The sequence below is a fragment of the Crocodylus porosus genome, unplaced genomic scaffold (assembly GCF_001723895.1).
Source record: "Crocodylus porosus isolate Cpor-Errol unplaced genomic scaffold, CroPor_comp1, whole genome shotgun sequence".
Lineage (NCBI taxonomy): Eukaryota > Metazoa > Chordata > Crocodylia > Crocodylidae > Crocodylus > Crocodylus porosus.
The window spans coordinates 34,001,525-34,016,395 of record NW_017728886.1 but is presented as its reverse complement, the minus strand read 5'-3'; the positions used below and the strand labels follow the sequence as shown (position 1 = coordinate 34,016,395).

Genomic DNA, 14,871 nt, shown 5'->3' with positions numbered 1-14,871 from the left:
GAGTTTTTTTCCGGATCAAGTAAAATCTTCCACTCCCTTGTTCTCAGCTCTCCTTCTTCCCCTCCATGCTCAGCAGCATTTCCCCTCCCTTCCCATCCCCCCCCTTTCGCCCTGTCTACTTACGCTTCTTGGTGCAGTGAGACCCATCCACCACCATTGCTGTCCCTGCCACTCCTGTCCCACTTCAGCTGGGATTGTGGGGAGAGGCTGCACAGATAACTGAGCTCAGCCAAGGACATCAGCAATGAAATGCAGTTCACTCTCCCTGCACCTACTCTCAGGCTGGTGGGGGACACCCAGGAGAAAGAACCTGTCCGCCACCGCCACTGCACTTTCCCAGGTTGACCCCAGATCCTTGTGCAGCCTGGCTAAGGCAGGGCAGGAGCAGCTGTGGAGCTCCCCCACCCCTGGGTCAGCCCAGGACACTGGCAGCCATGGGAGGGGGTGGGCAGAGTGGAAGGGTAAGTGCCACAGAGCACAGATGGGAGGGTAGCAAATGTCAAGAATTGGGGGAGATACTTACCTGATTCAGGAATTTAAAAACAATGCCATAGCTGCGGCTTCCATAGCAAAGTGCAAATGAGGGGTGCGACTATGTCACTGTACTCCCTCTGGATCTCTCTCTCATAATACCTGTAGTGTGGCTGCTGTTTTTTTCAGCATAACAATGTCTTATACATAACTGGCTTATTTCTCTGAGGAAAGAGCACCTTTTGTCTCAGTATAACTTGCATCCACCATAGCAGTAACACCAACTGGATTTTTTTCAGTAGGAAATCAATATAAAACTGTGGGTCGACAAGCCTAAGCTGCATTTGAACATTACCCATTTTATCCTCTAATCTATGGATGAAAGGGACTATGTCAGCATTTGTGTATGTTAGTTATTTGGTGGTAATTTAACTTAGGAAACCCATGAATTGGTGAGGGTTGGGAGAATATGCAGCACTTTAAAAAATGTGGGTTTTTTTTAAAAGACACTCTGTGTACATGTACGTTTTTTATTCTCTCCAGGAGTCTATTGTCAAGTAAGCATGCTTATGCTGTAGTAATTTGGGCCTGGATTCACAGGAAACAGAGTAGTCAAGTCCCATTTTTATTTTCACTGGCCTCATCTACATGACATCCTGACTGCACAGTAGCCTGATACTACTGTGCAGTAGCATCACATGGCAAAAACCATGGCACAGCACTACTGCGCAGTTGTATCACAAAAAAGGTCCAATAACTTGTAATAACTACTGTGCAATAACTTGTATAAACAACTAGCCTCTTGGAGGCTAGGGTCTGGAACCAGCTTCCAAGAGAAGTGGTGCAGGCTCCTACCCTGGGGGTGTTTAAGAGGTTAGATGAACACCTTGCTGGGGTCATTTGACCCCAGTATTCTTTCCTGCCATGGCAGGGGGTCAGACTAGATGATCTGCTCAGGTCCCTTCCGACCCTAGAAACTATGAAACTACTAAATACAGTTACTGCTCAGTCTTGGTGGCACACAGGTTGTTTCCAACCCTACTGTACAGTGGCAATGAGCTACTGCCCAGTGGCATCAGTGTCATGGCTTGTGCCTGCCGATGCTACGTTGACGAAGTGACAAGCTACGTCGCATATATAGATGTGCCCAGTGTGAAGTGGAAACCTACCTGTCACACCTCCTGGGAGAGAGGTCTCTCTAAGCATAAGCATAACTATCCTGGGGTAATACATTTTATGTATTGGATAAACCGGCTATATCTTTGTATTTAGGCATCTACCCAGGGACTATGAAATAGAGGAGGAGGGTTTGACTTCACTTGACTTCAACAAAGGGCTTAGGCTTCAAACCCTAGGAGAGGATTTAGGTCCCCAGAGAAAAGGGGGTTTCGATATACCCCTACCCTCCATGAAACCTGTAGCTTGTTTAGACATGCCCCCACTCAGTGTTCTGCCTGTTGTGAATCTTGATCTTAGGAGCCAAACATTTCTTGTTAGAGAGAGCCTAGTTATCTAACTCGGGGTTGTGCACTGTGCTACAGTGGAGAGGCACATATAAGTCCTTTTGTGGATTCAACCTCTGATATTTTCAGTCATATTATCACTGATTTGTATTGCAGACAGTGAACATATTGGTGATTGTATCGCATAGGTTTGTCATATTTGTCAGTGCTTCTGCAACCTGAGGCTCTTATGCCCTTAATATTCTGATGAGTGGCTCTGAGGTGAAGCAGGTAGGGCAACTTTGAATTGATTTTTAAATGGCAGTTGATAAAGTATTCCAGGGGAGTGATTCAGTTTAGCTGTTGAGCTGTCCGTCTCCCTCTGGCAGCTGATTATTAGATAAAGAAGGCAAATCTGCAGCAATTTATTGAAAGCAAGTGTTTCAGGCCTTTCAGGAAACACAGGGAAATGGGATTCTTACCAAAAAGAAAATGACTGAAAAGCAAACTTCTTAGAGATGATTCCTGGAGATTACTTATAATCTAAGGCTGCTTACTCTGCCTTAAAAAGCACGGCTATTAAATACCAGATTTTCCAAGGAACTGTGTACCTTTATGTTGGATTAAGTGCAGGTAACTATGATCAAACCTCTAGGAGAAGATGATTAGCACATTCATAGAAAGTGTTCCTAAATGATAGCTGCTGTATTTCCGGTGTTTGCTTGACTTTTTCAAATCTATTTTCATAGCACTCATAGAGGCGTGGTTCTTCACCATCATTTGGAAACTGTTGCTCTAATGTACCAACAGAAGGACATATCTATTGTATTGTAAGGTCTTGGAGATGCTGCCTCACTTTGCTTTAAGTTTTAAGGGGGTAAAGCACCAATGGAAATTATTTGACTAGTTCAGTTTTTTAGTACCCTGAATATTTCTCCCCCCATCTTTTTCTGTCTTCTGCCTTTTTCCTGTATGTTCATTAGAACTTGCCAATTTTGCTCTTTAATAAGTTCAGTGATACTTAACCAGGATGACAGCAGATCTTTTGAAGGGTGTTGTGAGGTGTGAGGAGATAAGGGAGGTGTTAAGCAGATAAACTCAGCAGCAGCAACAATCCTGTGCAGTCAAGGATGAATGTCTTGTCTGTGGGTTTGAAGATGGCTGATGAAGTCTATCCAAGATTGACAAACTCTGTTGCAGATTCTATTCCATCTTCTGTTCTCAAAGTAAGGTTTCAAAGTGCTGAGATCCTTGCAACGGGCTCTTCCTCCACTTGGATTGGTCCTGGGCAATGGTCTTCCACGAGGTGATGTTGATGTTATATATTTTCCAGGTTCCTCTTGAGAACATTGTGAAGTGTTTTCTCTGTCCTCTTGAGCACGCATTTTGACTGAGCTGGGAGGATAAAACTTGCTTCGAGAATCTGGAATCAGATCTCCAGATGACATGGCCGGCCCAGCAAAGTTAATGTTAGATGATCATCACTTTGATGCTCATGGCGTTTGCTTGAGAGAGGAAACTAAAAGTTCATGCATCTCTCTTCCCACTGGATTCAAAAGATCTTTCACAAGCAGCATTGATGGTACTTCTCCAGTGATTTGAGGTGTCTCCTGTACATTGTCTACATTTCGGTTCCATGCAGTATGGTGGGGATCATGACTGCTTGATAAACAATGAGCCTGGTTTGGGATCTTTTTGGAGGACAGGTGTATTAGAGCTCCCCCACCGCCACCTCAAGGGTGTGGGGCTCCAGTTCACACACCCCTCCCTTCCGCACCAGGTGCAGAGCCCCAAGAAGGAGCTTCCCCCACTGCCTTCTCCCCTCCCATGCAGAAAACAGGGAGCTCTGGCCATTGCTATGGGAACCTGGCTGCAGGCTCCCAGCCATTCCCCTCCCCTGGGGAACCAACGGTGAACTTCTGTTTAGTCTGGTGTAAGGTTGTAACTCAGGAAGCTTTGCCAAAATTGTTCTGAATTATAGCTGGAAGCTGCACTTCTCTGTACCCAATATAACACCCCTCATCCTGTGACACGCATCATGGTTAACAGTCCCTTGATGGGAGGATAACACATGTAAGCCTTCTGCCAGGCACCAGATGGCAGCAGCAGGGGCTGAGCTCACCCTTCACACAACTGATTTTTTTGGCTCAAGCCCCAACCTTGAAACCTGCAAAAATAACTTCTGCCTGGCTGTTCCAGTGTGAACAAATTTCCCCGTTCACAAGCTGCGTGAGACTCTGTTAATGGGGGAAAGGGAGTTGGGATGACAAACACTTAAGAACCCCTTAATAATCAGTAGCCCACCTCAACCCACTGTTAACAGTTCAGCATAATCAATAGGTTCAGAGCCTTTGCTTAGTCCCACACAGGATGAACAATGTAGTTAGTAGGGCTGACGTAGCTCTTAGCCCAAAGGTTCCCTTACCATCACTTGGGCACTGCTCCACCACTGCTGTTGTTGCTCTTCATTGCTTCATTGGGGGGTGGGGGCACGGGAGGCGATTTTCCTTGGGTAAATCTATATGTGCAGTGGACTGTGCAGTTGTTACCCTCCAACATGCCCACACCCCTGCCTCCAGTCACCCTCCAGCCAGTCCGAAGCATATCCTTACTAGGGCAAGCCAGGAGGTGTTGAGCAGAAACGCTGATGCTGAACTGAGCAAAATCCTGGGCATTTGTTTATTTTTTAAAAACAGCCTGGATGGAGATCAGAGGACCCAAAAAGAGGGCATGTCTGCGAAAACCTGGGCATATGGTAACCCTAGTTAAAGCGTGTTGTCACAGTCAAAACAAGCACAAAAGTGTTTCTCACTCCCTCGTTCATACATACCAATGGAGGATGTGCAGATAAGAGAGAAAAATCCCCATAATCCAACCTTGCATAGCAATAGTGGCATGCAAATACACACAACAGGGAGGTTGTCATGCTGGTACAATAGCACTGGGTCACACATGCAAAACACCAATAACAAATGTTTTCAGCATCATCCCCAATTCAGCTGTCCAAAACTTGAGTCCTTTGTCTTGTGAAGCCAGCCTAGCAGTAATTTCCAGTGCCCCTGAGCCAAGTCCAGTAAAATTGTCCACCCAAGGTTTGGAACAAGCATCGGGTGTAGCAACGGTACCTTACTCTCTGTAATCCTCACAGATGGATAAAAATCTTTCCACCCTTTTTCAGGCTACAAGTTCCTGATGCTTAGGGCCCTTAGACTCTGTCCCTACCACCAGCACCAGTGCATTTTTTACCTCCTCTTGGATCTGCTCTGAAAGAACACCTGAGATACATTCAGCCTCACTGCATGTGAGCTGTTCATTCTTTGTGATAATTTTTTAATCATTTAATTCAGGAGATCTCATTTGTCAGAAAAATACTTGTGGTTTTGCAGAACAGTTCTTATCTCAGTCTTTCCATCTGATTCCAACCTCTCCTGCAATCTGATGCTTTCTAAGTAAATACTTTCTTCAGTTTGCCAGACTGGTTGGGATGTGGGATCCTCTACCCCCTTTCCAATCCATGTTCATAATAGTCTCCCTGTCATGATGAATTTTCTGATCACCATGAATTATTTGACAATAGGGAACTGGATCAATCTCAGTCTCTGTATTGTCCATGCATTCAGCAACAGGGCAGTCTTATTCCTTCTGCATAATTTCTGCACCATTCTTCACTGGTGCCACCTGCACTTCAAGGTTCACCTCTGAGTTTCCTCCCTGCTCACTTGGGGTATCATCACTGGGGTTTCTGCTCTCCTCAGGAAACCTTACAGTACTTCCCCATTCTGGGTTACACTCAGGATCACATCTCTCAAGCCATCATTCCTTTCTGGCTCCACTGTAAACTCAGCCTGGACTAACACGACACCCATGGTAGTCTCAGGGTTGTTCCTTTCTTGCAACAGATACAAACATCCTCTCTGCCTGTCCGCTCCTGGACATCAGAGGCCTGGGCTCCTGCATCCTCAGGCTACAAACACTACTTTCCTTTAACCTTGGCTTCCTTAACTTGTCCTAAGCTGTCTGAAGAGCACTCCTGTGGCATATGCTTAGTAAGGTTCTCTCCTGATTCCTTCTTGGCCTCTGAATTTACAGTGGCCCCATCAACTCTCTGGGCCCAGATCTATCTTCCTTCCCCAGTAACTTGGGACAGCGAGCTTTCTTCATTCCATTGCAGCTTTTCATACCTTGCTGGCTTGATCCTTGCTTCACTCACACTCACCTGCAAGGAAATTCAGACATGATACTACAGTCTTTCCCTATATGATTTAATTCAGAGTGGGAAGTCCCTGAAGTTATCAACTTGGTTTTTTCCAGATCATGCTGGTTTAGGAGTGATTTAATTTCTTCCAGGGACTTCTTTGTGACACCTGGATCCCTGTCCTGGCAAAGCCATTTACACTCTGCCTTACTGAAGTAGGTATAATCACTTACACCCACTGTCTTTATGTCTGTTGTAAGAGCAAAGCCTTATCCTCTTTTCAAGGCAAAAATCCTGCTGTCATTCAGAACAAGTCTCCTCCTCCTCCTTCCAGCAATCTCTAAACTTCATAACCAAAACTGTGGCACAAATATTATTTGACAAAGTCAAATTGAGCTCCAGTTCTGCCATGCCATATTTTAGTGAGTTATCCTTATTCGTAAGATTAGGCAAATTTATTTTCATATTTTTGTAGTGTTTATGTGGAAGGAACATGTGACTATGAATCAGAATATCCTGAATTTTAATTTAGTTCCTGGCAAAGATTGCATCTTAATGAAAGTTTGAAGAACATGATGTACATGTCCAGGACTGTTATACATTGACACAGGCTTAATATTCTTACTGGCTCTTTCATCCATAAAATGAGGCTGATATGACTTATCTACCTCACATTAGTTCAGTAAGAATTATTTAATAATAGTATAGGCCTTTGAAGATGCAAAGCATGATATAAATGCTAAATGGTGTATATTAAAAACAGTTGCTGTAAATCAACAAAATTAATTTTTTTATTATATTTTGGGTTGAGGAAACTGGAAACTGCTTAAGGTGTTTTTGTTGTAAATGGTGGTGAGTTTTGCTCGTGGCAAGGGCTTAATTATACTTGTAAAAGCCAAAGAAAGGGCTAAAACGTATCACTTGGATTTCATAACTGTGTTAAGGGCATTGTAGATGTCCACAGATTTCGCACATCATTAGCATCTATCGCTTTTCACTTAGTGATTGAAGTTTTATCTCTGTATCAGAAGCTCCTCCAGAATTTAGTATCTATTTTAAGATTTAATACCATTGCCCATCACCCATCTGAACCCATTCCACATAAAATCAACAGTGATTGCTGTCTTCTTAATGGATTGCAGTTATTTTCTGGCTTTTCTCCTCTGTATGCATAGTTTTTTATTGGGTGCTGATTTATTTGTTTGGTTTAGGCACTTGTTTACAACCACTTTGTTCAGTGATCTTTGGGGACTTTAGGCTTGCCAGTACTGTGTATGCTATTCTTGCTGTGATAGAAAGATATTTCTAAAAGGAATGCAATTAAGAGTGATCAACAGAAGTTTAATGGAGTTTTACAGAAAATATACTAAAACTATACCTTTTTAACATCTTATAGAAATTATATCTAAGAGGAAATGTTTATTAAATTCTGCGGGATGATTCAAAGACATTATAGAAATGTTATAAATAACAAATAGTAGGACATTTGATTGTGTTTGTGCCTCAATTATCAACGTGATTGTTCAATAATCAATGTGATTGTACCTGATACTTGCTTGGATCTCAACTGACAAGTGACAATCTTTTTCCCATGTTTTTTTTTTGTCTCACAGGGGTGTTTTATCATGTTGTTCAGAGCTTTCCTCAAGTGGATGAAAATGTTCGAGTGGATTCACATGTACACAGCCACAGGTGGAAAAGGCACTCGGAGTCTCTTAAATCAGTCAGTACGAACAGAGCCAGCATGGGGCAGGATTCCTTAGAGCCCGGGGGCTTCACAGACTTGCTACTTGAAGACGGACATGACAATACCACAGATATTGAGGTAGAAATCTATTCCTTGAAACATTTTATAATGATTTAACAATAGTGTGAATAGTGGAATGAATCAAAGTCCCAGAACCAGCCAAAATGTAAAAGGTTAAAGAATGTACTCGAGTGTGTTACTTTGGTAACCAGTGCTAAAGTAATGATCTAAAAATTCATGAAACATGTATACAAGGTTGTATTTTCCTGTCTAGAGGAGAAGATTTGGATATGGCTTTCATAACTTCTAAGAGAATGAATTCTTTAACTGCACTAATCAAATCAGGAGGTTGCCCATCTCCTTGCTATAGAAAACATGGGAGGTCTCATGATACTATTTATAAATTCTGCTTGAGGACTGGAAAAAGAAAAGAATTATTGTGTGAAAGGCTGGAACGTGAAGACCTCTTTATCTGGTTTTTATGGAAATTGAGACCCACATGTTAAGGAGCGAGGCTTCAAAGACACGGACAAGTTATAAAAACCCCAGGCTGCTCATAGAGCTGGTGGCAGGGGTGGTGTGGGAGCTAAGCTACATGGTTGACAGCCCAGAGGCTGCAAGCTTGCAGGCCATATGAGAAGTGCTCATGGTGCAGGCTGTCAGATTCCAACTCATCTGCAAATTCTGCTAAATACTGTGTCACAAAGACATGAAAAAGGAAGTCACACAGCTAATTAACCCCCTCTACCCTATTACCACCCCCAAAAGAGTATCCTACTAAAGTATTTCTGGATACATCTGTAGATGATTTGGTGACATTGTCTCTCTTACTTAGGATTTGATCCAAAGCCCACTGGAATCGGAGGAAGGGTTTGTTTTTGTCCTTAGTACAATTTGAACCCAGGCTTTACAGATGTGCTTGTTATTGCAATGATATATAATCCAATTTTGATTATTTTCTCAGAAACATAACATGTCAGATTTTACTCTTGTGCATTCATTTTCTATTTAGAGTACCAACAGTAATGCCAGTGGAGTTACTCCCAACTTAACAAAAGCATAAGCGAGAGTGTGGACTTGCATTCTATTCAGAAGAGTAACTGCCTGGGTGTGTTTGGAGCTGAGATATTCTACTCTTGTATCTTAATAGCTTGGAAACCAACTGCCTGATTTGATTTTGGCTTTATACAATGGCAGTAAATATAGATTTAAGTATTGATTGATGTTTTTAAATGGGGATTATTTATTTTTGTTTTCAAAATGACAAAAAATACTGCATGTTCTTGAAGCAGAATACAGTTCAAAATCAAGTGTGCTTAATTTGATTCCTATTCAACTTTAGGTTCTGTTGTCTCTTTCATGTTTTAATTCTAGAGGAGCTTATTCTTGAATGAACAAAAAATCTTTCAGTCATTGTGGGTTTTCTTTAACAATTATAATGCAGGAGGAATGCAAAGCTATCTGTAGAGACAGCTGTTTGTTGGTCAAAAGTGATAACACTTTTCTGCAATTTAGTGGGTTTCCTTACAATTTGCACAGTGGTAATTGCATCTTCTGTTGTATAAATGTACATGTCATTGTTTAGTAAACGACATTCTTGATCTGCATGTATTTTTATGGATTCTTTATTGTCTTTTGTGTTCCCATCTGACCATATATGTAACTACTTAGTTGGGCACAACACAGACCTTGCTTCTGAATATTTAGTCAATAAACCAAAAGTTGTCAGGTACTGCTACAAAAATTTCTGTAACTGAACTTTTCATGGCTTATCTTTAGGGATAATGCAGTGTCTCCTGTTCCTTGGCACCCCTGGAGATTGAACTAGTCATCATTCCAGCAGTGCTATTGAAGTGGTGGAACATGTAGTTTAAAAGGGAGCATTTGCAAGCACCTTCCCTTGAAATAATAAAACTATCATGTACTCATCTCAGTTGTATCTAGAATTTTTACTGTCAATAACTAACTTAATTAAATTCAGGTGCTCATTATCAGCCCTTTATTTCAAAAGGCTTCACAGCTGGATAAAGTAACTGAATTGTGCCTCTTAACTTTATTGGATTCCTTTATTAATCCCTTTTACACCACACAGTTATGTTACAAAATCGTCAGTGTCCATCTTTATAAGGGAGGAGCAGTGTATAACAAATATTCACAGTGGAGGTATCTGTGTGTAGCAAATTTCTCTTCTGAAGCTTTGGAGGTTATCAGTAGTGCTGGAAAGGCGTATTGATTTTAGTAACCCTTCTTCCTAGGATATTGTAGTTCTTGTTCAAGAAAATCCACAGAATGAGTGTTCTCTTTCATTCATATTTAATGGCAATATAGTATCACAAGACTTCTTCATCTCAAATATTGTTTGTCTCTAAATTATTCTACACTCTTACTGTGTAAACATGGAAGGTTCTTTGACAGACAGCAAAAGGATGATGTATAGCCTTAATTTCTCTCTCCTAACCATTTCTTCTTTTGCATACAATGATGCATCTTTTTTTTTGCTTCTTCTCAACTACTAACCAAATAACAAAGAACAATAAGGAATACAAAACTACTTATTTTTTTCTAAAAAAGTAATTAATTATATTTTCTTAGTGTCTTATCCCCCTAGTTTAATCTAACCTATCTTGGGGGTAAATATTCATATATGCACATTCAGTTGGGAGTTAGTAGGCTCAAGTGCACTCATTTCTCTCAGCATTTCCTAATACTAATGTAATGCTATTCACTTTCAGTTCTTCATTGGAAGGCATTGGCACACTTCAGAAACAGTTAGTTAAACCTCACGGCACCCTTCTGCACTAGCTGTCATCATCTGCTTGGTACATGGATTGCACAGTGATGCAGAAAGTGGCAGTGATGCTTTTGCTTGTGGCAGCTTCTCTGTAAATCAGGGCTGCTTTTATGTCCTAATCTGTAATGATTAAATGCACTGTGTTGCTGCAGGTGCCATTTCTCAAATGAGAAACTCTAAGGTCCTTAGAGTACATAGTAATTACAGTTCCTGTGACACTTATTACAAGAATAGGAATGTTTTTTCTTCTTCTGTTATTCTGCCTGTTGCACCTGTTTGGCCAGTGATTCCCAACCAGGGTGCCTTAAGGTCTTTTCAGGGGTAACAGGGAGAGCCATGCAATATTAGCACTGTTAGGTGTGCATACATGACTTAAAAAATAAACCAGAGTGCAACCGGTGGGCCTCGAACATGAGTTCTCGTGCTGCTCGGCCTCTGGCTGGTGACCCTGCTGGCCGCTTCGTCCCATGAACGGTCTATTCCAGATGTGAGCTTAACGGTAGTCACTGCCCCTGTCTCTCCTGCCACGACTTTGCTGGAACATTCAGTGTAGAGGCCGACTACTTCACCTTATCCGGGGTTGGAACTCTCAGGGGCACTGATCTTCTGCGAGGCTCTGCCCTCCCCTACACCTCTCCCTAAGACCCAACCACGCCGAGTTGCTTAGAATTCCTGGAGCCCATCCCTCACCTTGTGGTTTCAAGAGATACTGGGTGGCAACTCCGTCAGTTTGGCTTGATTTTACATTCTGTGCGTCAAGAATCTTTCTGAGGTTCCCCTCCTGGACCTTCCAGCCATAGACTATTCCTCCCAAAACTCCCAAAAGAAGAAAAACAATGCCTGCAAGTCTCTCGGGCTTACAAAATCAAAGTCTGGACTCCCTGTCCGGAGAGAAAGCTTTCCTTGCCTAATTTCCCCTGCAGCACCCCTCTGGCTGGGTGATGTGTTTTCTTAACAATCACTCAAGACTGCTCCTTGGCACGCTGGTTCCCCCTTCGCTCAGTCCCTCACCAAGTGGTCCCACCTGGCTGAATCCAAGATTCTGCAGTCCCTCCTGTTGCTTGAGTAATAGTTCCCTGCAGGGATGGGCTCTGGGGTGACCCCCTGCCCCGTGCCGCTCCCTTCTGACCTGCCAGGTCTTCCTCCGTCCCCCTCTCTTCAGGGCGTCTCTCAGTCTGGACTCTATCCCCAGACCCTTGTGCCTGGCTCTGCCACCGCAAACCTGGGCGTCTGCTGCTTTTCCCCCGGTGCTCTCCGTCCCGTAGCTGGGGAATGTGTTACAGCCTCATAGACAGCTGCTGGCTTCTCCCTCGCCTCCAGACAAGGAGCCAGGCTTGGCTTCCCTCCAGGCTGGTCTCCAGCTCTCTTTCCCTGCTTCTTCCCTCGGGGCGTTCTCTATTATCCCGCGCCAGTTCCAATCATTATTGATCGCAGCTGGCTGCAGTTTTAAAAAGACGCGGGTAATCAGCCGCATGGGTCCCGCCGCCGCTTCTGCCGTTCCTGCGTTGTCAGCTGCAGGTAAGGCACTCGTTGTTTTCCTTCCTCCCTTCTCTCTCTCCCCCACCTTATTTTGGGTCCCGGGGCACCCCTTTTCCCCTTTGGGGCCATATTGTGCTGTCCCCCTGCGACACAGAGATTTCAAATAGGAATTCATAGTGTTAAAAATATTCTGACCTGCTGTGGATTTTTGGGGTTCTTTGCAACAGAAGAATTGCTCTGTTGTTTTGGGGGGTATTTTTGGAGTCAAAAACAGTGAAAATTAAATGATGGCATTTTCCAAGGGCTGTCTTGAGTGTAATAAGGGAGGCCTTGAGTCTAGAAAGGTTGAAAGCCTCCATTTTGGGCTGTGATTCAGGAAAGCATTTAGGATTATAGGAAAGTAAGGCTGGAATAGATCTCATGAGGTCACCTGGGGCAGGATTATTCTAGATTAAACCATCCCAGCCAAGTGTCTGCCTAGCTTGTTTTTGAAAATTTAGCAGTGAACATCTGTTTACTTTATGGTGTGAGAGTGCCAGAAGCCTAGAGCTGCCCATGCTTTAGCTGCCCTGGAAAAGTCCTTGATGGGCTTGAGGGGTCCGATCACCTGCGCCTCAGGAATTCTTGTGTAGAATCAGGCCTCTCAAGGCCTGGAAGCTTCTACCTGGCTTTCCCTACTTACCAAGACTTATGTTAGTAAGTGGAAAAAGCAGGCAGGCACTCAAAAGGCCTGAGGGCCTTTATCCTGCATGGGAATTCCTACAGTATGCAGAACCTCCCAAGCCCTGGGATAACATGTTTCCCATTTTCCACATTAAAAGGTGGGACAGTGGGTGATGTGTGTCTCACCCAATGAAGTGGATCACATTCCAGCACAGCTGATCTGCTTCATTTGATGACATCTATTTCTAGTCTATGTAATCCTCAATTTGTTCTTCTCATACTCTAAGCCAGTGGTTTTTTACCTTTTTTTCATTTGCAGACCCCTAAAAAATTTCAAATGGATATGCAGACCCCTTTGGAAATTTCAAATGGAGGTGGGGACCCCTTTGAATTGTAAATATTGGTATTAACATACTTTTGATTGATCGTGGTCATCTTTTGCAGACCCCTTAGACAGTCTGTGGACCCCCAGAGGTCCGCGGACCACAGTTTGAAAGCCATTGATCTGAGTTGTTTGTCTCCTTCTCTGTCTTTGCTGCCAACTGCCTTCATCATCCAGTAGATGACTAACTGACCTTATTTGTGAAGACTGAAGTAAAAAGGTATTAAGTAGTTCAGTATTCTCTATATCATCAGTAACTAGTTGCGTTCTGCGTTACATAAGGCACCTATGGTTTCTTTGGCTGTCCTCTTACTTCTTGTGTGGATAATTTTAAGAGTGCTATGTATAAGTTGTTATATGGGCCTGGGGACTGCACGACAGAACAGCAGATCAGTAGGCTAACAAGGCTCTCTGAAAAAAACAAGCTTTATTATTTTATAAGTTTAACTCCTTGGTCTTTTGAGAATAACACATGGTAATTGGGTGCAAAGAAAAACAAAAACAGGAGCATCTCAGAATTCCAGAGGAGTTAAAGCTGTCTAGCAATGCAGCAGAAAACTGGAAGAAATTTAAGCAGAGCTTCACCATATATATGATGGCCAGTAGAGCTACAGAGAAGGAAGATCCACTCAAGTTGGCTATTTTTTTTAAATATAGCAGGCCCAGAAGCTCTGTGTCTTTATAATAGTTTACACAGAAAAGCTATGGCAAATAATAAAAAAGTTTGAGGAATATTGTATACCCAAACAAAATGAAACTTTTGAATGGTATAATTTCCACACGAGACAGCAGAAAGTATGTGAGATAATAGAGGCATTTGTCAAAGACCTCAGATTGCAGAGCCAGACATGCAACTTTAGAGACCTAAAAGAGTCCATGGTCAGAGACCAAATAGTATTAGGTATAAGGGATACAAGCCTCAAGAAAAGACTGCTAGAGGATCCTCAGCCTAATTTGGAAAAGGCAGTTAGAGTATACCACCTGGGTGAGATAAATACCAGGCTACTAAAGCTGGAGGAAGAAGCAGAACAAGCTGAACTAGACAGACTTACAAGACTGCAAAAATCTAAGGTAACACACAAACAATACAGAAAGGAGAACTTTGCTATGAAGCAGACAAACAGAGGCCAATGCTATTGCTAGGAAGATGTCCAGGTGTGGTGGTCTGATCTGAAGTGTCAAAGCATGTTCTCCTGGCCTGAATTGGCCAGGTCAGCCATCTCCAGCTGGGTCCAAAGTGCCTGCTCTGAGCAGGCAGGGTCTTACCACTGACCTCACTAGCAGGAATTCTGATGTTCCCTATTTGAAAACTGAAAAATCCCTGATAAAAAAAAATCCCAAAGTCACTCTGTAAAATATCCCAAAATCCATGTTCCTCCATAATCAAAACAAAAGACTAGTATATATATAGAAAGAGTGAGAGACAGAGAGACAGCGATCAGTGGGGCAATGTTTTATTGATATATCTACAGTGACTCTATCATTATAATAAAGAGAATTCTAAATACCTATATGTTTTGCTGCCCCCCCCCCATAGGGGCCATAGCCCCCCCCACAGGGGTTATAGCCCCTCCTCAACAGGGGCCAAATGGCCCCTGCAGGAGCTACCCCCACCTTCAGAGCCCACATGCCCCACCCCCGCTTGCTCCCCCAGTCCTCCGGATTGCTGCCCTGACTGAGCTCATCCACTACCAACTCCTG

The 14,871-nt window shown here is 43.0% G+C and overlaps 1 protein-coding gene across 1 annotated transcript in view; it reads left to right on the top strand.

The window, feature by feature from the left end:
- The window catches only part of PLXDC2 (plexin domain containing 2), a 318,579-nt gene that overhangs the window by 33,640 nt on the left and 270,068 nt on the right, over positions 1 to 14,871 (top strand). Inside the window, exon 2 of the mRNA XM_019532329.1 lies at positions 7,722 to 7,933. Within this exon, the coding sequence (XP_019387874.1) occupies positions 7,722 to 7,933 (212 nt within the window). The remainder of the gene's footprint in view (positions 1 to 7,721; positions 7,934 to 14,871) is intronic.